The 23837-nt window shown below is 44.8% G+C and overlaps 1 protein-coding gene across 1 annotated transcript in view; it reads right to left on the bottom strand.

Annotated features, from left to right (window-relative positions):
• The window catches only part of MYO5B (myosin VB), a 382924-nt gene that overhangs the window by 90812 nt on the left and 268275 nt on the right, over positions 1-23837 (bottom strand). Inside the window, exons 16-19 of the mRNA XM_038743484.1 lie at positions 21225-21322; positions 15710-15796; positions 3559-3670; positions 3-214 (exon numbers count right to left, since the gene is read on the bottom strand). Coding sequence (XP_038599412.1) covers positions 3-214; positions 3559-3670; positions 15710-15796; positions 21225-21322 — 509 coding nt within the window. The remainder of the gene's footprint in view (positions 1-2; positions 215-3558; positions 3671-15709; positions 15797-21224; positions 21323-23837) is intronic.

The following is a 23837-nucleotide window of genomic DNA, read 5'->3' as shown; positions in this document are numbered from 1 at the left end:
ACCTGCGAGCCAAGTGTCCTCGTGTGTACTTCTGCAGGGTCATGGTGGCCCTTCGTAAACGGCGATATTTCACCTTCTGCAGCCAGCCCCTCACAGTCTTCTGGATCATGATGGTGGCTGCCCGGAACTTGTCCGCCCGCAGCTTCTCCAAGTAGGCCACCTGGCCCGCCCGGAAAAAAATCTTGGTGCGACCGAACTGAAACTTGTCAGGGTCCTATGGGAAGCAGAGAAGAAGGCTGGTTTGTTTTCACGGGAACTGTGGCCCAGTGGATTACCCCTCTCTTCCTCTTGGAAGTCTTAGTTTCACCACCTACCCTTTTTCTCCTTACACATATATTTCCCTGTCCCTCCTGCCTCCCAAGGATTCATTCATTCAATCGTATCTATTGAGTGCTTACTGTGTGCACAGCGCTGTACTAAGCGCTTGACTATCAGCTGAGTTCAGGGTTTTGAGAAAGCCCGAACCCAAATACTGACTCACAAACACATAAAGCGGCATGGTCTAGTGTCAAGAGCATGGACTTGGGAGTCGGAGGATGTGGGTTTTAACTCCAGCTCTGCCACTTGTCTGCTATGTGATCTTGGGCAAGTCACTCACCTTCTCTGGGCCTCAGGTACCTCATCTGTAAAATGGGGATTTAGACTGTGAGTCCCATCTGGGACAACCTGATTACCTTGTATCTACCCCAGTGCTTAAAACAGTGCTTGGTACATAATAAGTGGTTAACAAGTATCATAATAATAATGACTTTCATATTCACTCAGACATGCCCTTGTATGTATACATTCACTCAGATGCACACATGTGCCTACACATTAATTTAAAAAAATCATCTCTTCCACATAGACAATTTTTCCATAAACTCCTGGTGAGGGAGTCAGTTGATCAATGCCATTTTACAGATGGAGACACTATCTAGAAAGACTGCAGATGCCCTGGAATCAGAATGCCCTGCTGCCCTTCAATTTCTTTTGCTCAGGTTCAGGCCTATGAGCTGTGCTGACCATCTTGAGGTCCCTTCTGGCTTTCTCCTCATCTCCCTGTTGCCATTCTTATCCAAACTCCTGGAATGGAAAATTGATGCTCAGTGCCTTCACTTCCTCTCCCTGACCCACTGCAATCAGGCTTTTGATCCCTTCACTACATCGAGCCTGCATTTCCTAAAGTCTCCAAGGACCTCTTTTAGCCAAACCCAAAGGGCTATAGTCCTCATTATTATTAATGATAATGAACAAATAATAACTCAATGATATTTACTATGCACTTACAGTGTGCAGAGCATTACTAAGCACTTGGAAGGGTACAATTCAGTAGAGTGTAATAATAATAATAATAATAATAATAATAATAATGATAATAGTGGTATTTGTTAATAATAGTAATGGCACTTGTTATGTGCTTACTATGTGCCAGGCACTGTACTAAGCACTGGGGTGGATACAAGCAAATCGGTATGGACACATTCCCTGTCCCACGTGGGGCTCACAGTCACAGCTCACATCTGAATTTCCTCCAATAGTGGTCCGCAGCTCAGGCACAGGAGGCTGGGCTTTTTAGAATAACAGATCAGAGCAAATTACTACCTTAGAAGTCTCCCAATGGCTCCTGGGCTCTGAAACATAGATGGCCATTAAGCATTTGCCACCCAGCCAATTCTTCATGTTCATTGCCATTTCTCTCAATCATTCTTTATTCATATGCACTTAATGCTTGGCTTGAGGAGGAATGGGGAGCCTGCTGGAGTGTGTTCACTATGATGATCAGACTTGCCAGCTCCTCTGCTCCTTAACCTGGACCCTGACCTATGACTGAACTTTCAGTCTTTTTAGCACAGATGGGTGGTCCCCAAAAAATGAACATAAGAAAGGGGAAAATCTGAATTCTGTTAATTCTTCTAGCATAAACCATTAGTCTCAATTGTGCAAAATGTCCTTTCTCCTTTTGCTATCTGTAGGTTTCTTGTCTTGTCTCCTTTAAACACAGTGTTTCTTCAGGGATGGTCTGATGGTGAAAATCCTCTGAAGTGGGAGTGCTGCAATCACATCTGAAACTTCTGTGCCAGCTTATCTATATCTATCCCAATGCTTAGCACAGTTCTTGACACATAGTAAGCGTTTAACAAATATTACAATTATTATTATAATGATTGCTATTATTCTAAACCTGAGGGGCTACAGAGAGGAAGGAAAGGGAAAGGAGGGGGGAAAACAAGAGACAATCAGGGCTTGAAGCTGGGAAGGGGTCATTCTGTGGAAAGGCTTTAACTCTTCTTCTCAAAGGCTGCCCAAAGTCACAGAGTGACGGGCTCTGTTATAACAATAATAATAATGATTGTGGTATTTGCTAAGTGCTTACTACATGAAAGGCACTGTACTAAATGCTGGGGTGAACACAAGCAAATCAGGCTGGACACAGTCCCTGTCCTGTATGGGGCTCACATTCCTAAACCCCATTTTACAGATGAGGTAACTGAGGCCCAGAGAAGTGAATGACTTGCCCAAGGTCACATTGCAGACAAAAGGCAGAGCCGAGATTAGAACCCAGGACCTTCTGACTCTCAGGCCCATGCTAGGCCATGCTGTTTTGAAAACCCAAAAAGTAGTCCTTTGTGCATATAGTGAACAGTCCTCAACCCTGCTCATCCCTAGAAAAGAGGCTATTTTAGTCTCTGTCTCTCCCACTATATTATACGCTCCTTACGGGCAAGGATCAATTACTCTATTGCACTCTCCCAGGTGCTTAGTACACTGCTCTGCACAAAAAGGTGCTCAATAAATACCTACAGATGGTTGAGAAGCAGGAAGAGTAGCTAGAATCCTCTACAAATGGGGATGACTGATGGCCTTGGGTGCTAGTCACAAAGCTTGAGCTCTGCTCCTCTGAGGGGGCCAACAAAGGATCAGGAGTGTGAAGCTAGAATGGAGTCTCAGGAAATACAAAGGACACTGAGTATACTTTGATGTTCTGGACTGGCAGAGGGAAAGGGAAAAAGAGCTAGGTTTGATGTTTAATTATTCTTTTTATCTGTATTGGTCTTTGCCCCTCCTCTAGAGTGTAAGCTCCTTGTAGGCCATGACTATTGCAAGGGCTATTTTCCATTTGCATGGTTTGTGTATATTCCCAAGTACCCCGTAGGTTGCTACAAAGAAAGGGCTCAACAAACATTAACAGGAATAATGACAATTGTATGGGTTTTTTCCAGACGCCCCCAAACCCACAACACACGCATACCAATAGCACCAAGAACATCACCTTCAAACCGAGGAATATCTGCAAATCCCCATCACTCATGCATATCATTAATCGTATTTATTGAGCGCTTACTGTGTGCAGAGCATTGTACTAAGCGCTTATGCATAACATGTTCCAGAGGGTTTCCCTGATCAGCTAGTGTCCCTAGCTGCCTGTTCTCTAGACTATAAGCTCATTGTGGGAACGTAATGTGTCTGTTTATTGTTGGAGTGTACTCTCCCAAGTGCTTAGTACAGTGCTCTGCACACAGTAAGTGCTCAATAGATGAAACTGAATTGAATGAACGCATGTTCCCCTTTGCTTACCTTTATGAGGCCTTCCAAGACCTTTTTGCAGATCTCCTTTTTATCAGTCTTAGAGAGATCCCTCTTCTTGATGAGCACTCTGTACCTGTTGAAGAAGTCATGGTAGGCCCACCTGAAAGGAAAGCAGACACCATCAAGGAATGTGCTAGGGGGTCTGTGTTAAAACACCCTGACTGTCTTAGCAGCCAAAGGTCGGTTCTCACCAAAGCTCAGAACCAGCTCCCGGGATTTTGCTTCTTCAAACTATCATGGCTTCCAGAGGCAGAAATAAAAATAAAGCTTATGCAGCCCCGGGACTTCCTCTCCACGCTCTCCAGAGTTACAAGGTTTTGTTGAATTGTTCTCACGTGACTGGCTATGGGCATAGCCGAAGCTTCTGGTCATGGAACGAGGGACACTTCCCCCAGCTGAGTAAGCCGCAGTGATCCAAACGTGGCCCAATGATCATTCGGGTTGCCAAAGCTCCATTTTCCAACTAGGGAGAGGTATCTCCTTGCCACTGGCAGTAGATTTACGGCAGCCAGACTGGACTGGGGAAATTGGTTCCTTTCCTGCCAAATTTTAGTTCCGCCGCAAATGAACCTTGCTAAGTTATAGACCCCTCAGAAAGAGATTTAAAGGAAAGCATCTAAAGTTTCTAACTCAGCCAAGGCTTGCTTTAAGTCAAGCCTGTGTAATGACAAGGAAAAGAGGAGCAAAGTTCTCAAGCGCTGAAAGAGAACTAATATTTGACTGATTTAATACTCTATAATAATAGTAATAATGATAGCCTTTATTAAGCACTTACTACGTGAAAAGCACTGTTCTAAGCACTGGGGAGGTTACAAGGTGATGAGGTTGTCCCATGGGGGGCCTCACAGTCTTCATCCCCACTTTACAGATGAGGTAACTGAGGCCCAGAGAAGTTAAGTAGATTGCCCAAAGTCACACAGCTGATAAGTGGCGGAGCTGGGATTTGAACCCATGACCTCTGACTCTAAAGCCCGTGCTCTTTCCACTGAGCCACACTGCTCTAGACCTGAGCTGGCCAGCACTGGTATGTACCAGGTTTAACGAAATGCAGTCTTTTTACACAGAAAAGTACTACATAATTGTTTATAAGTTTGCTTTTGAAATGTGTATCAATGCTGAATTAAAACATGTACAAATACAACTTAGTATACCACGTGCCCCAATGAAAACTTGTCTGGCAGTGACAAGGACATATGAGTGGCATGGTGAGGGCTGCTGGCTTTATAATCTGTTCTAAATAATAATAATTACAGCACGTTAAGCACTTACTATGTGCCAGGCACTGTACTAAGCACTGGGGTGAATACAAGTAAATCGGGTTGGACACAGTTCCTGTCCCACATGGGGCTCACAGTCTCAACCCCCATTTTACGGATGAGGTAACAGGCACAGAGAAGTTAAGTACTTGACCCAGGTCACACAGCAGACAAGTGGTAGAGCCGGTATTAGAACTCACGACCTTCTTACTTCCAGGCCCATGATCTATCCACTATGCCATTCTTCTGTGCAGGTTCTTGGTCCTGAAGTATTAGAGACCCCATTATCTCAGGAAACGCAGTTTGAGAAAGATTTCAATTTCAACTTCACGTTCCCAAACTCTATATGTAAAATAGATTACACCGTACATAGACCAGGAGAGCAAACTGCAGCGTGCAAGCCCAGTGTGTATCTTTTCCACTTTTTCTTTAAAATGGTATTTGTTAAGTGCTTCCAGTGTGCCAGTCACAGTTCTAAGTGCTGGGGCAGATAGAAGCTAATCAGGTTGTATACAGCCCATGTCCCACATGGGGCTCAGTCTTAATCCCCATTTTACAGATGAGGTAACTGAGGTCCTGAGAAGTGAAGTGATTTGCCCATGATCACGCAGCAGACAAGTGGCACAGCTGGAATTGGAACCCAAGTCCATCTGATTTCCAAGCCCATGCTCTATCCATTAAGCCACTCTGCTTCTCTTCAGCCCTCAGTCCATCTTGGCTCTCCTCTCTTAGACAAGCAGTGTGGCTTAGTGGCTAGAACATAGGCCTGAGAGTCTGCAGGCCCTGAGTTCTAATCTCAGATCCACCACTCGTCAGCTGTTTGACTTTGGGGAAGTCACTGAACTTCTCTGGGCCTCAGTTACCTCATCTATAAAATGGAGATTAAGGCTTTGAGCTCCATGTGGGACATTGACTGTGTCCAACCTGATTAGCTTCTATCTACCCCAGTGCTTAGTACAGTGCCTGGCATAGTGACTGCTTAATAGCATAAAAAATAACAAAAACTTAAAAACCCTCTTCTTGTGGTTGCCACACACCAGGATGGTTTGTCTGCTGGGTTCTGTCATTTGTTTGTCACTATAGCACGGTGTTTGAAGCTAGACTTTACTAGGTCTGAAGTCAGGCTTTTGGTGTTCTGTAGGACAGCAACTGAATTAGAAGTGGGGGGGAGAGGAGTGTCATTAAATCTTGACAGTTGCCAGCAGATGCTCAATAAAAGCCATTAGTCAACAACAGGACAGCCAAGTGAAGATAGAGGAAAGAGGCTAAAGGGCCAACCTCCTCATGTCACCAAACAGCTATTCTGACACCTCTTTCTCCTTGTTCCAGTCTTGTAACAAACATTATCGAATAATCCACCCTCCTCTCCTTTCCTGGGTATATAGAGAATGTGGAAATCAACTTTTCCAGAACTTCATTTTGGTAAGAAAAAACCCTCGTGGGTTCATTCATTCTTGATCCAGGGAGCTGTTTTGCCTGGCTTCTAAATCTTTCTTACTCAGCACACATTGGAACAATAGCTCTTTAATGATTAATACATCCTGAGCCATTTTGATTTAAACATTTCCAATTATTTTTCCCCTTCAAAAGATCTTTTGTTCAGTTTTTGCAGGCTGCTTTGTGGCAGGAATAAACCCTTCTTCCTGCAGACCCGTCAGTCCAGCAACCAAAATAAATCTTTAACAATTTCCATAGGGTCTGGAAGCCCAAATCATCTGAAATGGTTTTAGACTGGATGTATCCTAAAAGCCTTCCATGTCTTCCTGTAGCAGTTTCCTGTGCAAGAGAATCTCTGGTTCAAGGTTCGAGATGACTTGACTTCATCAGGTCCAAATCAACCCAGAACAGGGATGGGCCACAACATTTTACGGAGGTTTAGCTTCACAGGATATTGATACTGGGCACCTAGGATTTTCAGAGGCAAGTGCTTAGGTTTTGGACTTCACTGTCTCAGATGCTGGAGAGAGAAAACTCACCTCTGCTGACCACAGGATATTGCTCCCTATAAAGTTGAAGATCTAAAGAAACCCTTTTGGAGCTTCAGCAGATAGGGTAGTTGCATGTACTGGTACCCAGGATCTTTTATTTTTTGATATGAGCAACGTTGGACCAACGGAGAAAATGGAAGCAGGCTGTTTTTTAAAGCTAGACCTTCTCTGCTGTTCTTACCATATTTATGGTACTTGTTAAGTGCTTACTATATGCCAGGCATTGTAATAATTATTGTGGTATTTGTTAAGTGCTTACTATGTGCCAGACACTGTACTAAGTTCTGGGGTAGATTGAAGATAATCAAGTCAGACACAGCTCCCATCCCTCACAGGGCTCAAATTCTTAATCCCTATTTTATAGATGAGGTAACTGGGGCACAGAGAAGTTAAATGATTTACCCAAGTGGTGATGCCAGGATTAGAACCCAAGACCTCAACTCCCAGGCCTGTACTCTTTCCACTAGGCCAAACTGCTTCTCACTGATTGAATGGTGGGCTGCGGGGTGGCCTTGCCACCTTTCCTGGGGGGAGAAGATCCACTTCTGGCCCTGCATGCTCAAGAACATTCATTCATTCAATTGTATTTATTGAGCACTTACAGCAAAGCACTGTACTAAGTGCTTAAGACCATTTTAGCCTCCCAGGAGAGGATACTTCTCTCCCATTCACTGTGCCATAATGGGAACAAATTTGCTTTTGGTTATTTAAACAGGGCTCGGGTGATGCCTTAGACTGCCAGTGGTTTCTGGCCCCAGAGCAATTCCCTAGCGGATGAAGGAGGAAACAATTCCACAGAATAAAGGGAGTGAAAGAGTAGGAGCAAGTGTAGGGGGAGGAATACATTCAACATTTTCCCCTAAAGACCACGTCACACTGCTTTTATAGTTCAGGTTTCTACAGAGGGAGCAGGGTAGAATGACAGGCACAACAGGAGACATGGCTCCGTTCACAGGGCTCCATGCCACATTTTAGATAGGAATGCTTGATGCCTGGAAAGTTGAGCGGCTGGCATTGCCTGCCAAAGGGCACTGAGCAGCAGTGGCTGCCAACTCTACAAGTGGGAGCCAAATGTTAAAGAATCAAGCCTTTAAAGTCAAACAACAGTCCCTCTAATGTCTGGCAACGGGAGAACACAGTGGAACAAAGGGGAACTCATAATGCTCCTCAAGATCTGAGCTGGAGTTTGTGCCAGAGTTTATGTAGTCCAGACACTGGGAAAATACAGAGCTCTTGTGACTCAAAGCCCATTTGAGTGGTTCTGAGGTGTCCTAAGAGCCTCTTGATATCAATCAATCAATGTTATTTATTGAATGCTTACCTTGTGCTGAGCACCATATCAAGCAGTCGGGAGAATACAACAGAGTTGGTAGATACATTCCCTGCCCACAGTGAGCTTTCTGCCGGGGAATGGATGCTACAGATCAGCTTACAAGTCAACTTTCTATTAGCAATCCATCAATCAAGGGTATTTGGACACAATACAGTAGGAAGAGATGATCCCTGCCCTCAAGGAGATTACAGTCTAGCGGAGGATCTTGCAGTCTATATACTGCTTTCCAGAAGTGTGTTCTTAAAGCGGTGTCAGGAGAAACCTGAATGAGGAGGGATGAAACCTCACCGTTGCCCATCTTCCTGAAAAGGGAGGACTGGAGAGAAGTGGGAGGGCTTGAGGCCTCAGTGATCCTTTAGAGTGAAAAACAAGACATGAACTGAAGCAGTAAATGAAATGAAAGGGATCATGAGCCCAAGGGGATCAAGGTGTGAAAAACTGGCAGTTAGATGTCAGGATGTTGGGCATGGCTGAGGATGGTTTTCAGCCTGGAAAGAAGGGAGTGAGGGCTAGTAGAAAGGGCACAGGACTGGGAGCTGGGAGATCCAGGATCCAGCCCTGGCTCTGCTGCTGCTCTGCTGTGTGACCTTGAGCAAGTCACAATCTCTCTGGGTGCCAGTTTTCTCATAAGTAAAAGAGAGATAATTGACATGAAGAAGGTTTTGGAAAGAAAATGAAAGCACTACACACATTTAAACAAAGGAGCAGGAGGGATTTAGGTTCTGCTTTACAAAGGATTTCTCAGATTTGGGGGCTGTGAGATAGTCCTGGGAGAGGGGTGCTCCTAAATGTCTTTCTCTGGAGGTTTCTAAGACTGCTAGACTGTGAGCCCACTGTTGGGTAGGGACCGTCTCTATATATTGCCAATTTGTACTTCCCAAGCACTTAGTACAGTGCTCCGCACACAGTAAGCGCTCAATAAATATGATTGATTGACTAAAGCAGACAGCTCTATAGCTAGGTTTGCTTAAATGGAGAGGAAAGGGTGGATCTTGGAAATGTTGTGGTGGAAAAACCTATGGGATTTAGCCACAGGCTGCACTTCTATCTGAATGAAGGGTAATGGATTAAATGACCTCTTCCTAGCCCCATGATTATCAGATCTTTACTATTTTTTAAAACAAACGGCATATGTTAAGGGTTTACTATCTGCCAGTTTCTGTACTAAGCGCTGGAGTGGATACAAGATAGGTTGGACACAGTCCCTGTCCCATATAGGGCTCTGGGGTTAATCCCCATTTTACCTATGAAGTAACTGAGGCACAGAGAAGTTAAATGTCTTCCCCAGGGTCACATAGCAGACAAGTGGCAGAGCTGGGACTAGAATGCAGGTGCTCTGACTCTCAGGCCTGGGCTCTTTCCACTAGGCCACGCTGCTTCTCTATACCCCGTCTATAAACCATCAGTCAGTAATAATAATAATGATGGTATTTGTTAAGCACTTACTATGTGCTGAGCACTGTTCTAAATGCTATGGGGGATACAAGGTCATCAGGTTATCCCATTTGGGGCTCACAGTCTTCATCCCCATTTTACAGATGAGGGAACTGAGGCCCAGAGAAGCGAAGTGACTGGCCCAAAGTCACACAGCTGACAAGTGGCAGAGCTGGGATTGGAACCCATGACCTCTGACTTCCAAGCCCGGGGTCTTTCCACTGAGCCACGCTGCTTTTCTCTACCTTATTAGCCAAGGAAATGAAAGTAAGCAGTGGCCATGCAACAGATGATTCCTGATAAAGGAAGCAGTTTGGGCCTCTGCCAAGTAGCAAAATGTGGTTCCCACCATGTGGGAGAAAGTGGGAGGATGTGTAGGCTCACAGCTGGTGACAATCTGTCATGGATCATCCACAGAGAGGATGACAGTTGAGAATCAATTATGTTAGGGCAACGCTTTGTGAGAAAGCACTGTCCAGAGTTCTGAAGTAAAGAAAATCACAATAGGAAGAGTGGGGAATCTAAGAGAGTGTGAAGGAAGGAATTTTCAACAAAGTCAACACAACCCCAAATCCTCAAAGTCAGATTTTTTTTTTTTTTAGTAGCTTGGGCAGTCTGCAACTTTTTTACATTGCCTATCATAAACCCAGCCCATCACTGAGCTCCTAAAGAGAAAGACAAATTGCTTTTTGGTTGAGACACATCTTCGGGACAGTGAACATAAAGCTCAGTGATAAATAGACTTTCGCCGCCCATAAGACAGTGCATTTATCACAGTGCTTAATGTACACGATAATGAACATATTTCTTAATGATTTCAGAGCATTCACATTGAATGATGACATTTTCATCTTATATCAGCTAGTAGCTAAAAGAACTTTCACCCCGGGATCAAAACAGACGGATAGATCAATCTGGGAAAGAGAATGTTAGCCACCAGTTTATAACAGTTCCCTAATGCATTTTAAAAAGCAGGCTTAGGGGAATATGGTATTAAAATAGCATTAGATAGCCCAGACCATCCCTCGCCCCCTTTTCTTTCGCCTCTATCTCCCCAGCTGACTAGATCTGTCACTTTCCCAGCCCAGCAGTTAACTAAATCAAAAGGCAACTGGAGACATCTCTCCCCAGCATACATTTGAGGCTTTGGGATTTTCAAAGCATAATGGAGCACTTAGGTAGGAAGGGATGCAGGAAGATAGGTTTAGTTCCCCAAATAGCAAAGTTCTAATCATCTCTTCTGCCTCCTTTTCCTTTGAAAATGGGACTGGCCTAGACAGCTATCAGTCTGGGCTTGCTTAAAGGCAATTTCATTGCATTACAGGTCAGGCTACAGAGCTCTCTTAAGCCGATTTCTGCCAGATGAATTCTGTTTGATTCCCTCGGGGCCTAGTGGATAGAGCTCCTAGTGGGAGTCATAGGACCTGGGTTCTAATCCCAGCCCTGCCACTTGAGTAATGTGTGACTTGGGCAAGTTACTTCACTTCTGTGTGCCTCAGTTACCTCAACTGTATGAATTATGGGGATTACAACTGTGAGCCCCATGTGGGACAGGGATTGGGTCCCACCCAATTTGCTTGTATTCACCCCAGCACTTAGTACAGTACCTGGAATACAGTAAGTGCTGAACAAATACCACAATTATTATTATTATTATTATTTGGGGCATGGATTTTGAATAGGACCAAATTCTCTAGCTGTGGAGGCACATGAAGCCACGTTGGGGAACACCCATGAGAGAGTGGCCATTCTTCCTGGGCTCTGTCTGGCCAGTGGAATCAGCAAAAAGATCTGTACAAGGTTTTCTCCTCTGACAGCTTCGCCCGGAGTCGGTGGAGCTGAAAGTCAAACTCCAGGTACAGGGGACAGGTGAGGCACAAGTTACTGGCTCCCCTTTCTCTGGAAGGAAGTTTCATGGCTGCTGCAAAGTCACTTTCTGAAAACTGGATTTGTAATCGCTTCCTCCACCATTTCCCTACAGCACGTGATGGCTAAAAATATATATTAAAAAGCTCAGGTGCCTGTTTGTTTGGCTTTAGAGAAGTGTCCGACAGCTGCCTATGAAATAACCAGGGAGAGTAGGAAGAGTTAAGTGGAAGGAGAAGATTATTCATCAGAAGACTCCAGAAGGGTCTGGAGGACTTCTGGGCAACTTGGCAGATGGGATTCTCTTCAGGTAGATGGAATACTTCCCTTCCTGGTCAGATACTTCTGTGGAAATGTACAGAGAGGCAGATGTCACACTATCAGCTGTAAAGGCTGATTGCTTGGGTGATATGTAGGGAGCAGATGCTTCCATTTTAGGGTGGGGAAGCTGAGTCCAGAGAGGTTAGAGGCTAAACTCCCCACATGGGTCAGTTTCATTCATTCATTAAATCGTATTTATTGAGTGCTTACTGTGTGCAAAGCACTGGACTAAGCACTTAGGAGAGGACAATACAACAGTAAATAGACTCATTCCCTGCCCATAACAAATTTACAGTCTAGAGTTTGAGCACTGTCTGGTACTAGAATCCAAGTCTTCAACCTCTTCAGCGATGCTTCCTCTTCCTCAGGACACAGCCTAGGCAACACATCTTGAAACTATACATTGCAAGGCCCAAAGTCGGCCCTGACTGAGTTGAGAGGATGTTATTATTTTTATCTTTTTTAAAAAATGGTATTTGCTAAGTGCTTATTATGTGCCAGGCACTGTACTAAGAGCTGGGGTAGATGCAAGATCATCACGTCGAACACAGTCCATGTCTCACATGGGGCTCACCATCTTAATCTCCATTTTACAGAGGAGATAACTGAGGCACAGAGAAGTTAAATGACTTGCCCGAGGTCACACAGCAGGCAAGTGGTGAAGCTAGCATTAGAACTCAGGTCCTTCTGACTCCCAGGCCCAAGTTGCCTGCTAGAGAACTGAGCCCCCTCCTTCCTCTCTCCCTCCTCCCCCTCCCCATCCCCCCACATCCTACCTCCTTCCCCTCCCCACAGCACCTGTATATATGCTTGTACAGATTTATTACTCTATTTATTTTACTTGTACATATTTACTACTGTATTTATTTTATTTTGTTAATATGTTTTGTTTTGTTGTCTGTCTCCCCCTTCTAGACTGTGAGCCCGCTGTTGGGTAGGGACCATCTCTATATGTTGCCAACTTGTACTTCCCAAGCGCTTAGTACAGTGCTCTGCACACAGTAAGCGCTCCATAAATATGATTGAATGAATGAATGAGTTGGACAGAAGCAGAATGAAAATACCAACAAAGGCTCTGAAAGCTAGTGGAACAGATGAGAAAAGAAAAAACTCTCTATTTGTTCAATACAGAGGATCTGGGTGGATACAACCCACAAAAAGGACACTTCTCCCCCTCTCCCCTCCCTCCAACACTCTCTTTCTCTCTATGCTTTGCTTATAGTCACTGGACTCTATTTTCTGTGTTCCTTAATGATATCTTTTCTTAAAAATTCAAATGTACTCTAATATATCAATTCCAACAACAGAATTCCTCTTAGCTGAAGTCTACAGTCTTCGTAATGCTGTTTTATCCAGGAAAACCCTATTTCTTTTCCAAACCTACTCAAGATAGTTGTGCCTTTGAAGAACTTTCCTGGAGAGGTATATTTGGGAATTATCTGAGAAGAGTTGAATCCGTGGGAGAGAATAAGTTCTCTAAAGGAGTATGCAAAAGTGGAGAACAGAAGAGGATTTGCAACTGAGCCCTGAAGGATCCCCTCAATTACGGGGTGGGAGGCAGAGGAGGAGCCTTTAAAAGAAACTGAGAATGAACATCCATACAAGATGGGAGGAGAACCAGGAGAGTTGGTGTTGGTGAAGCCGAGTTAAGTTAATGTTTCCAGGAGTAGGGGGTCTGCAGTGTCGAAGGTAGCAGAAAGGTTGAGGATGATCAGGATGAAATAGAGGTTATCGTAGTTGGCAAGAAGAAAACCACTGGTGACCTTAGAGAAAGCATTTTACATGGAGTGAAGGGTGAAGAAGCCAGATTACAGGGAGTCAAGGAGTTGGAGGAGATGAAGTGGAGGCAGTGATTGTAGACAACACATTCAAGGAGTTTGGAGAAGAATAATAATATCAATAATGATAACATTAATAGCATTGTTAAGTGCTTATCACGTACCAAGCACTGTATGAAGTGATGGGGTAGATAAAAGATAGTAAGATCTTATATGGGGCTCACAGTCTAATGGGAAAGGAGAACAGGCATGGAATCCCCATTTAGCAGATAAGGGAATGGAGGAACAGAGAAGTTAAGTGGCTTGCCCAAGGTCACACAGCAGGTATGTGGCAGAGATGGGATTAGACTGCAGGTCCTCTGACTTCCAGGCCTGTGCTCTTTCCACTAGGCCAAGCTGGTTTCCAGGAATGATAGGAGGGAGATGGGGCAACAACTGGAGGGTGACGTAGAGTCAAGTGGGGATTTTTTAGGATGAGGAAACACTGGATTGCTTGAAAGTAGTTGGAAGGGATCCATCGGGAAAGTGAGCAGTTGAAGATGGCGGTCAGGGAGGGAAAGAGGGAGGAGGGGACCTTGTTTTGATAAGGTGAGAAGGGATGGTTTCAGAAGCACAGGAGGAGGAGGGGGGAGATGTCCTCTTGAGATATTGCTGGGAAGGATGGGAGAGTGAAAGACTGGGCAGGGGAGACTTTAGGGAGACTTGAGATCTGTCTGATTGCCAGAACAGTCAGATTTAAGCGATGAGAAAAGGAGTCATGGATAGGCCTCATCATCTCACCAATGAGAACAGAATGACCAAAATGACAGCCTTTTTGGAATTTTCTGAATGAAATGTTTAGTGCCGGATGCTCCTGTGGGGATAGAGTAACAGCTGCAAGTCATTTAGCAGCATTTCATGAAGTAGAAGAATCCTCTGGTAACAGTAGAACAATTAGCTCTGCCTCTAAGCCCTGGGGTCCAATTGATAACACTGGGCATATGTGTGCTCAAATGCTCTATGCCTGTGCCTCTGGCCTGGAACACCCTTCCTCTTCATTTCTGACAGATGATCACTCTCCCCACCTTTTCTTTTTTTTCATGTTTTTAATTGCATTTGTTAAGCACTTTTTATGTGCCAGGCACTGTATTAATTACTGAGGTAGATCAAGCTAATCAGGTTGGACACAGTCCTTATCTCACATGGGGCTCACAGTCTAAATTCCTGTTCTACAGATGAGGTAACAGGGGCTCAGAGAAATTAAGTGACTTGCCCAAGGTCACCCGGCAGTCAAGTGTCTGAGCTGGGATTAGAACCCAAGACCTTCTAACTTCCAGACCTGTGCTCTATCTACTAGGCCACGCTGCTTCTAAGCCTTCAAAACCTTATTGAAGGAACATCTCCAAGAAGCCTTCCCTGATTAAGCCCTCTTTTCCTCTTCTTCTATTCATTCTGTGCCAACCCTGCACTTGGCTCTGAACCCTTTATTCACCCAACCCTCAGCCCCTCAGCACTTACGTACATATCAGTAATTCATTTATATTAATGGTTGCCTCCCCTTCTAGACGCTAAGCTCATTGAGGGCAAGAAACCTTTGTACCAGCTCTGTTATACTGTCTCCCAAAAGCTTAGCACAGTGCTCTGCATACAGCAGGTGCATACTGTCTCCCAAAAGCTTAGCACAGTGCTCTGCATACAGTAGGTGCTCAAAAAATACAACTGATTTGCATTGTATTGTATTGACTGTTAAAGCAGTTACGGGCAGGAGTGGGAGGGAGGGAAACCACCTCTTGCCTGTCACCCTGAAGAATGGGATGCTCCCATTTTGGATTTTGAAATGCTGCTCAGGAAAAGCTGGCTATTACTGGCTCATCTTATTTTGAAGACAAATCCAAACTCATATTTCCTTCAGCTTCTTCCTTTCCAGGCACACAACTTGGGAACTCTTGAACCACATGCTGTTCTTGGCTAATTAACCTTAGCATTTGAACCTATTTCTCAATGACAGTGGGGAAATGCCAAGTGAGCTGTTAGTGGAGAATAGACTGAATGCAGAACAAGAGGCTGCTTTGCCCTTCACCCTTTTGGAGACACGGGAGAGCTGGGAGCTAGGAAGCCCAGGCCCCATGAAAGACAAAGACCCTCCAGGGCTTATCATGTGAGCCGCACTTGACAAAACATTACCTTGATGGGTATCCCGCTGCACTGATTCTGATCGTCTCCAATACTCCGCAGGCTCTTAGCTGCTGAACTGCTCTCTTGGGATCAAAGCTGAAAAACAACATTTGGGGATATGAACTCCTGCACAGACCATAGCCTCAATGAAAAGTCTTCACGCATTCTGAGGGGAGAACCCAAGCAGTGTTGCCTAGTGCATAAAGCACGGGCCACTTTGCTGTGTGACCTTGGGTAATTCACTTTATTCATTCATTCATTCAATTGTATTTATTGAGTGCCTACTGTATGCAAAGCACTATACTAAACACTTGGGAAGTATAAATCAGCAACGTATAGAGATGGTCCCTACCCAAACAAGAAGCTCTCAGTCTAGAAGGGGTGACAGACAGCAAAACAAGTAGACAGATGGCTACTTTCCTTTTCGGTGCCTCAGTTACCTCATCTGTAAAATGGGGACTAAGACAGTGAACCCCATGTGGGACACAGAACAGTGCCTGACACATAATAATAATAATTATGGTACTTGTTAAGCACTTACTATATGTCAAACTGTTCTAAACACTGGAGTAGATTCAAGTTAAGCTGAACACAGTCCCTTTCCCACAGAAGGCTCAAACTCAATCCCCATTTTACAAATAAGGAAACTGAGGCCCAGAGAAGTGAAGTGACTTGCCCAAAGTCATACAGCAGACATGTGGCAGGGCAGGGATTAGAACCCATGACCTCGCTGCTTCTCCACATAGTAAGCATTTCACAATTACCACTTAAAAAAAAACAAAACAACTAGCATGCACACCCAGGCTCAGGACCTGAAAGTAAGCAAAATTGAAAAGAAATGAGACTGGGAGCTTGTAAGAGTTTTAATAGAGGTGCAAATTGCTAGTATCGAACTTTAAGCTAATTACTGCTATGCAATACGATCAGATGAATCAAGTCTACAGTAATGTGAGAAAGACTCGTGAAAATTGAGTAGGCTGGTAGGTTACCAAAAAAAATTAGTCAATCAGTGGTATTCGAATGCCTACTGTGATCAGAGCAATAAATAAGTAAATGCTTGAGAAACAATAACAGAATAAGTAGGCATGATCCCTGCCCTCAAAGAATGCACAAACTAGCAGGGAAGACAGACATTAAAATAAATCATAGTGCCCCAATGCTTAGTACAGAGTCTGGCACAAATACCATAAAACACAGGTAAGATATATTTATAAGTACTATTGGGGAATGGGGGGAGAGGTGGAGAGGAAGGGCATGTGCTGAAGTGGCAGTGGGCTTAGAAATAGAGTGGGAAGATGATGAAAAGCCTCCTGGAGATGTGATTTCAGAAGGGCCTTGAAGATAGGGAAATCAGTAGTTTAGTGGCTACAAACCAAGTAGCAGGGGGTGCTTGAGCAAGATATCAGCAAGGGAGACAAGGGGACACAGCGAATAAATTCCTTTAAAGAAGCAAAGCAAGGTGTGGAGTGGGAGAGGAAACAGGATAAGTAGCAGGGAGAGAAAGTTGATTGAGTGCCCTAAAGTCAATGGCCAGTAGCCACTGCTTGGAGAGGAGAGGAGAGGAATGGGCAACCACTGGAAATATTTTGAGGAGAGTGAGGACACATATGCAAAATGACGTTTAGTCAATTCTTTTTGGTGAAGAGCTCACTGTTGACTGCAGAAAGAACAGTTCCAATGGAGCAGAGGGAGTGGAAGCTGGATTGAAGAGGGTCAAAGAGGGAGTTGAAAGAGAGGACGTGGAGTCAGCAGATGTTGCAACCCACTTGAGGAGCTTGGGCAGGAATGGGGAGGCAGTGTGGACTAATGAAAAGAGCACGGACCAGAGAGTCAGAAGACCTGGGTTCCAATTCTGCCTCCAACACTCATCTGCAGTGTGACCTTGGGCAAATCATTTAACTTTCCTGTGCCTCATTATACTCATCTGCAAAATGGAGAGTAAGTCCTACTCCCTTCTATTTACACTGTGATCCCCATGTGGAACAGGGTCTGTATCCAACCTGATTATCTTACATCTCACGCATGGCACATAGTAAACGCTTTACAATAACTTAAAAAAAAAAAGAGGAGGGTGAACTCTGAAAGGTACAGTGGGGTCAAAGGAGGACATTGTTTAGCATGGGGGGGGGGACACGTGGGTGTGTTTGAAGGTGGAGGAGAAGGAGCTATCAGAGCCTTAGTGTTTGAAGCTGGACTTCATGGAGGGAAGAAGAATGGATGCAAGTGATTTTATAAGGTGTGAAGTGATGGGGACACTGGTGCCCGTGGAGGGGGTAGATTTCCTAATCAGGCAGGAGATCTGCCAGCAAAGCTAGCTTGGAGACAAACAAGGGCTTTATCCTTTACCTCCTCCATGCTGGGAATTTACAGCCCCAGGTAGCTGCAAGATTGATGTTGACTCAGGACTAAAGCCCAGTAGGACATGGGGCAGGCTGCTGGCTCATTTGTATGGAGGGAAATGAATTCTTTATTAACTACAGCAAACAGAAAGGATTACTGGTCTGTGGCTAACTACCCTCCACCATTATTCAAATTCCAACTGAACTGCTAGCTCCAGAAGAACGTTCTAACCAGAACTTGTTCAGAATCCTTTTTTGGATTGCCCTATCGAATTATCACTGTCCAAAAAGTTATATTCTAATTAGCCTGCAGTGACCTGTTCTGCTGACCAATCGATGTTGCTTATAACTCGAGGTGTTGCCCTCTCTAAGGCAGCTCACAAGGTCACTAGGTATAAAAAGGGTAAAAAGCATCATGGGTGTATCTAGCTGGGTATGCCATGGGACTTAGACAAAGCTGTAGAACCTGGAGTTCCCAGACACTAAATGCTCAAACCTCAGTGGCTTTGTCTTCTATAAATGGATTTAGACGCTGTCCTTGGCTTGGAATGACCCAAAATGACTGTTCTGGGTCAACTACTTTTTGGGAGGGTTTGTGAGCACTGTTTAAAAAGCACCATTAAAGAGAGAGAGTTAAGCCGATGAGATCCGTTAGGGTAATGGAATCACACACATGGGAATACAGATTCACACTGCTTGAAATTCGATTCCTGGTTCTTGTGTGCCACCCTTTAAACAGAGTCACTCTCTTATTTATGTGTCCTCTTTCCTCCAAAGGCATGTTACGGAAGAGGAAGGAGAGAATAGGGCTGGGGGAAAGGAAGATTTACCTAGCAGAAGTGGCCATCGCAAGGATACAGCACTTTTTGTTAGAAAAAGTAAGGGGTCCCCAATCAATGTTGCTTATAGTCCCAGGTTTCACCCTAAGGCAGCACATAGAGTCACTAGGTATAAAAAGGGTAAAAAGCACCTGGGGTATGTCCAACTGGGATACCATGAGGCAAAGACTAGGATGTAGGCACTGGAGCTCCTACACATTACATGCTCAATCTCAGCAGCTTTGTCTTACAGCAGAAGAGCCATCTAGAGAGAAGAGTATACATTCTGATGCTTGGGGTTAGCATCATCATCATCTCTGCCCAAATATGAATCTGCCAGACCCTGAGGGCCCTGGAGAATGTTCATATTTCCTTACACCGATGTGATGTCCTCTCCGACAGAACTGGGCTTATGGGCTGGGCTGGTCAGAAGGACTTTGCCCCCACAGCCTCAATAACTGAGCCAAGTGCGGAAAAGGCAACTCTCTCATCCTCCCTCCCCTTGCTGTAAAGTTCCCTTCTGACACTGCATCTCTACACTTGAACTCTGCACTCCTGGAAGAAGCAGAGATCTGGGGGCCTGGATCATCGACTGGGTGGGGACAGTCTGGGAGTCAGAAGGACCTGGGTTCTAATTGCAGCTCTGCCATATGTCTGCTGTGTGTCCTTGGGTAAGTCACTTAATTTTTCTGTGCCTGAGTTACTTCATCTGTAAAATGGGGATAATAGTGTGAGCCCCATCTGGGACAGGGCTTATGTCCAACCTGATTAACTTGTATCTATCCCAGAGGTTAGGGGAGTGTTTGGCACATAGTAAGTGCTTAACAAGTACAATTATTATTATTATTATTCTTAGGTTGGCGGCTATTTCTCGGACTGAGTTCAGAGCCCACCAGAGGTCTTTATCCCTACCTCCACCCCATGGTTAGTGTTTAAATGTAATTCCTTTTTTTCTGCTGAACTGTGCATTTTCTGCTGAAGATGATGACTGCTGAGCACAGTGGGAGAAGTCACCTGGTTTCAGAACTTGGCACTGTATCAGAAGTCACAAGCTGCTTAATTGATTTCCTGGGCAGTGAAGGCAAGTTTCCTCTCCTTGCTCCCCTTCAATCTCCACCTTCCAGCAAAAGAAGCTCATGGTCTGTGGTATCCCACACTCCAGAGGCTTTACACCAGGAAACCAGGGTGGAGTCTTTCACCCGGAGAGGTAGGAAAGAAGGGCACTTGGCAAGAAGGAATCCCTGAGGTAATTACCTCAATGATGGGGAAAGAAACAATTGATCACTGAGGCTAAGCACTCTAGGGAGCCAGGATGGGTCAAATAGTGAAGTAATAAGGCAGTCACTTCTCCAGCAGAAGCTGGAGGAAGAGGGAAGACCCCTGAGAGAAAAGGAGCTTGCTCTTGCCTTCCTGGACATCTTTGTAGCACTCACCTCACTATCTGCTGATTATGAAATTGGGCAAGTCACTTTATAGCTCTGTGCCCCAGTATCCTCAGCTGCAAAATGGAGATGAAATACCTATTCTTCCTCCTACTTAGACTGTGAGCCCCATGTGGGGAAGACATGTGTCCAACCTGATTAACTCTTCCAAGCACTTAGTACAGAGTAAGTGCTCAATAAATACCATTGAATGAATGAATGAAGAAACTTGTATTAATGTCTGTTTCCTCCTCTATTCTATGAGCTTGCTGTGGGCAGGGAATGTGTCAACCAACTCTGTCATAATGTAGTCTCTCCAGTGCTAAGTACAGTTCTGCACACAGTAAGGGCTGCATAAATATAATTGTTTGAATATCAACAATCTGCTGTCAAGGCTCCCCACTTTCACTGAAACTCTGCCAGGGGATTCTCTCCCCCAGGTCCTGGCCAGTGCAGAGCTCCCCTTCCCAGAGTTAGCAGAAAATGGCTACTTGGGGTTCACGTTGAGGGGCAAGACTCAAGTTGACCTAGAAAGCAATGGATGCAGGAACAGAAAAGGTTACCCAGGGGTTACTACAAGGGCCAGATGGCTCTGGGGAGCGGCCAATGAGGGCTGGGGCAGCAAGCCAAAAACCGGAGGGCAGACAGAGTGACCATCTGTCGTCTGTTCCGCCTCCAGAGGAAGAGAGTGGCTGACCCTGCAGCCCAGCTTAAGTGTCCCCTGGGTGACGCGCAGGATCATCATCATCAATCGTATTTATTGAGTGCTTACTGTGTGCAGAGCACTGTACTAAGCGCTTGGGAAGTACAAGTTGGCAACATATAGAGACAGTCCCTACCCAACAGTGGGCTCACAGTCTAAAAGACTGTGGAGGATGGAGGATTGGGGAAGAGGCAGAAGCTCTGCAGCGGCCGCCACACTCTGGGATCTGGGCCCAGCACTTACTGGAACGGAAGCTTTTCGTCATTTGGCTTGATGCAGCGTACGTAGTGAGGAGTGGTGGCGTTCAGGGTCTCCATGAGCAAGTGCAAAGAGGTGCGGAACTGGAAAAGATAAAAATAATAGCATTTTGAAACAGAGTCCCAAGAAGTGGGATTTTAGATACCTACCAATCAATCAATCAATCAATTGTATTTATTGAGCACTTACTGTGTGCAGAGCACTGTACTAAGCGCTTGGGAAGTACAAGTTGGCAACATATAGAGACGGTCCCTACCCAACAGTGGGCTCACAGTCTAGAAGGGGGAGACAGAGAACAAAACAAAACATATGAACAAAATAAAATAAATAGAATAGATATGTACAAGTAAAATAAATAAATAAATAGAGTAATAAATACGTACATCATCATCATCAATTGTATTTATTGAGCGCTTACTGTGTGCAGAGCACTGTACTAAGCACTTGGGAAGTACAAGTTGGCAACATATAGAGACAGTCCCTACCCAACAGTGGGCTCACAGTCTAAAAGGGGGAGACAGAGAACAAAACCAAACATACTAACAAAATAAAATAAATAGAATAGATATGTACAAGTAAAATAAATAGAGTAATAAATATGTACAAACATATATACATATATACAGGTGCTGTGGGGAAGGGAAGGAGGTAAGATGGGGGGGATGGAGAGGGGGACAAGGGGGAGAGGAAGGAAGGGGCTCAGTCTGGGAAGGCCTCCTGGAGGAGGTGAGCTCTCAGTAGGGCCTTGAAGGGAGGAAGAGAGCTAGCTTGGCGGATGGGCAGAGGGAGGGCATTCCAGGCCCGGGGGAATAATACAATACAATAATACGTAATAAATACGTACAAACATATATACCACATTCTGGGTCAGTTGGGCTTTGGAGACCAAATGGCCATCCCTGACAAAGCCCTCATTTCTTTTTCTCCCACTCCCTTCTGCAACTCCCTTGATCTTGGATTTCCTCCCTTTATTCGTCCTCCCTTAGCCCCACAACACTTATGTACATATCCATGATTTATTTACTTTATTAACGATTGCCTCCCCCTCTAGACTGTAAGTACATTGTGGGCAGGAAAGTGCCTATAAATTCTGTTATATGTACTCTCCCAAGGGCTCAGAATAGTGCTTTGCACACAGTAAGTGCTTGATAAGTACTATTGATTGACTAAAAAACATGATGCAAAAAGGCCCAGGCTGATCTCCAGTATGGGGTCTCAACTGACTTTGTGTTTAGTTTCAAAGGAGTCCTTAGCCCAAGAATGGCTCCTGGCTGAGAAACCCATGGTCTGGGGGAGCAGTTAACCCCTTTTCCCCTCTCCATGGCTCCTCCCCTCTTCTTAGTGGCTGCCCTTGGATTCCCCTTATCTTCTGGGACTTTCCAATCGATCAATGGTATTTTTTGAGTGCTTACTATGTGCACAGCACTGTACTGGTTCTTTCCCTGTGGCTTTACTCCAAATCCCCTCTGGTAAAGTAGCCATCTCCTTTCCTTATGGGCTCCCTGGTGCTCTGTTTCCCTTCTGTAGAGCATACTGCAATGCTCATCTACAGCACAGAGAATGTTGAGTTCAAAAGCCCAATAATACCAAAGCATTCCATGGCTCCCAAAATCATCTTTTTCTCCCCACTCGATTTCCCCTCCTTCACTGACTTTATTTACTCTCTATATATCCTCTCTAGACTGTAAACTCAATTTGGGCAGGGAACCTGCTCTGCACATTGTAAGCACTTAATAAATACCATTGATTGATTGAATGTCCTCAAAACTTCTATATCATCGAGGCAGTTGAGTCCTCACTCCCTAAAAACTTGGTGGCTCAAACCATAGCACTTATTAGAGAAGTAGCATGGCCTAGTGGAAAGAGCATGGGCCCGGGAGTCAGAGGTCTGGGTTTTAATCCTGGCTCTGCCATATGTCTGCTGTGTGATCTTGGGTAAGTCACTTGACTTCTCTGTGTCTCAGTTACCTCATCTGTAAAATAATAATAATAACAATGATGGTATTTGTTAAGTGCTTACTATGTGCCAAGTACTGTTCTAACCACTGGGGTAGATACAAGGTAATCAGGTTATCCCACATGGGGTTCACTGTCTTAATCCGCATTTTACAGATGAGGTAACTAAGGCCCAGAGAAGTTAAGTGACTTGCCCCAAGTCACACAGCTTATAAGTGGTGGAGCCGGGACTAGAACCCACAACCTCTGACTCCCAAGGCCGTGCTCTTTCCATTAAGCCATGCTGTTTGTGAGCCCCATGTGGGACAGGGACTATCTCCAACCTGTTTAGGTTATAATCACTCCAGCACTTAGAACAGTGCTCGGCACATAGGAAGCGCTTAACAAATACCACGTTTATTATTATGTACATGTATTTAAACTCCGTTACTTCCCCCTACCAGGACTGTATTTTAGCATTTATCACCCCGGCCAGACTGTACGCTCCTTGAGAGTAGTGAATGTTTGTACTAACACTGATGATACTCGTTCAAACACTTAGTACAGCACTCTGCACAGACTAAGCACTTGAAAAAAAACTACCGACTACCTACTTTAGTATGGGGGGGTGGGGGGGCTCACCCATAACTCACTGGTCCAGAA

This window comes from Tachyglossus aculeatus, chromosome 3, assembly GCF_015852505.1.
Source record: "Tachyglossus aculeatus isolate mTacAcu1 chromosome 3, mTacAcu1.pri, whole genome shotgun sequence".
NCBI classification, from domain to species: Eukaryota; Metazoa; Chordata; class Mammalia; order Monotremata; family Tachyglossidae; genus Tachyglossus; species Tachyglossus aculeatus.
This window is presented reverse-complemented; position numbering and strand designations above follow the sequence as displayed.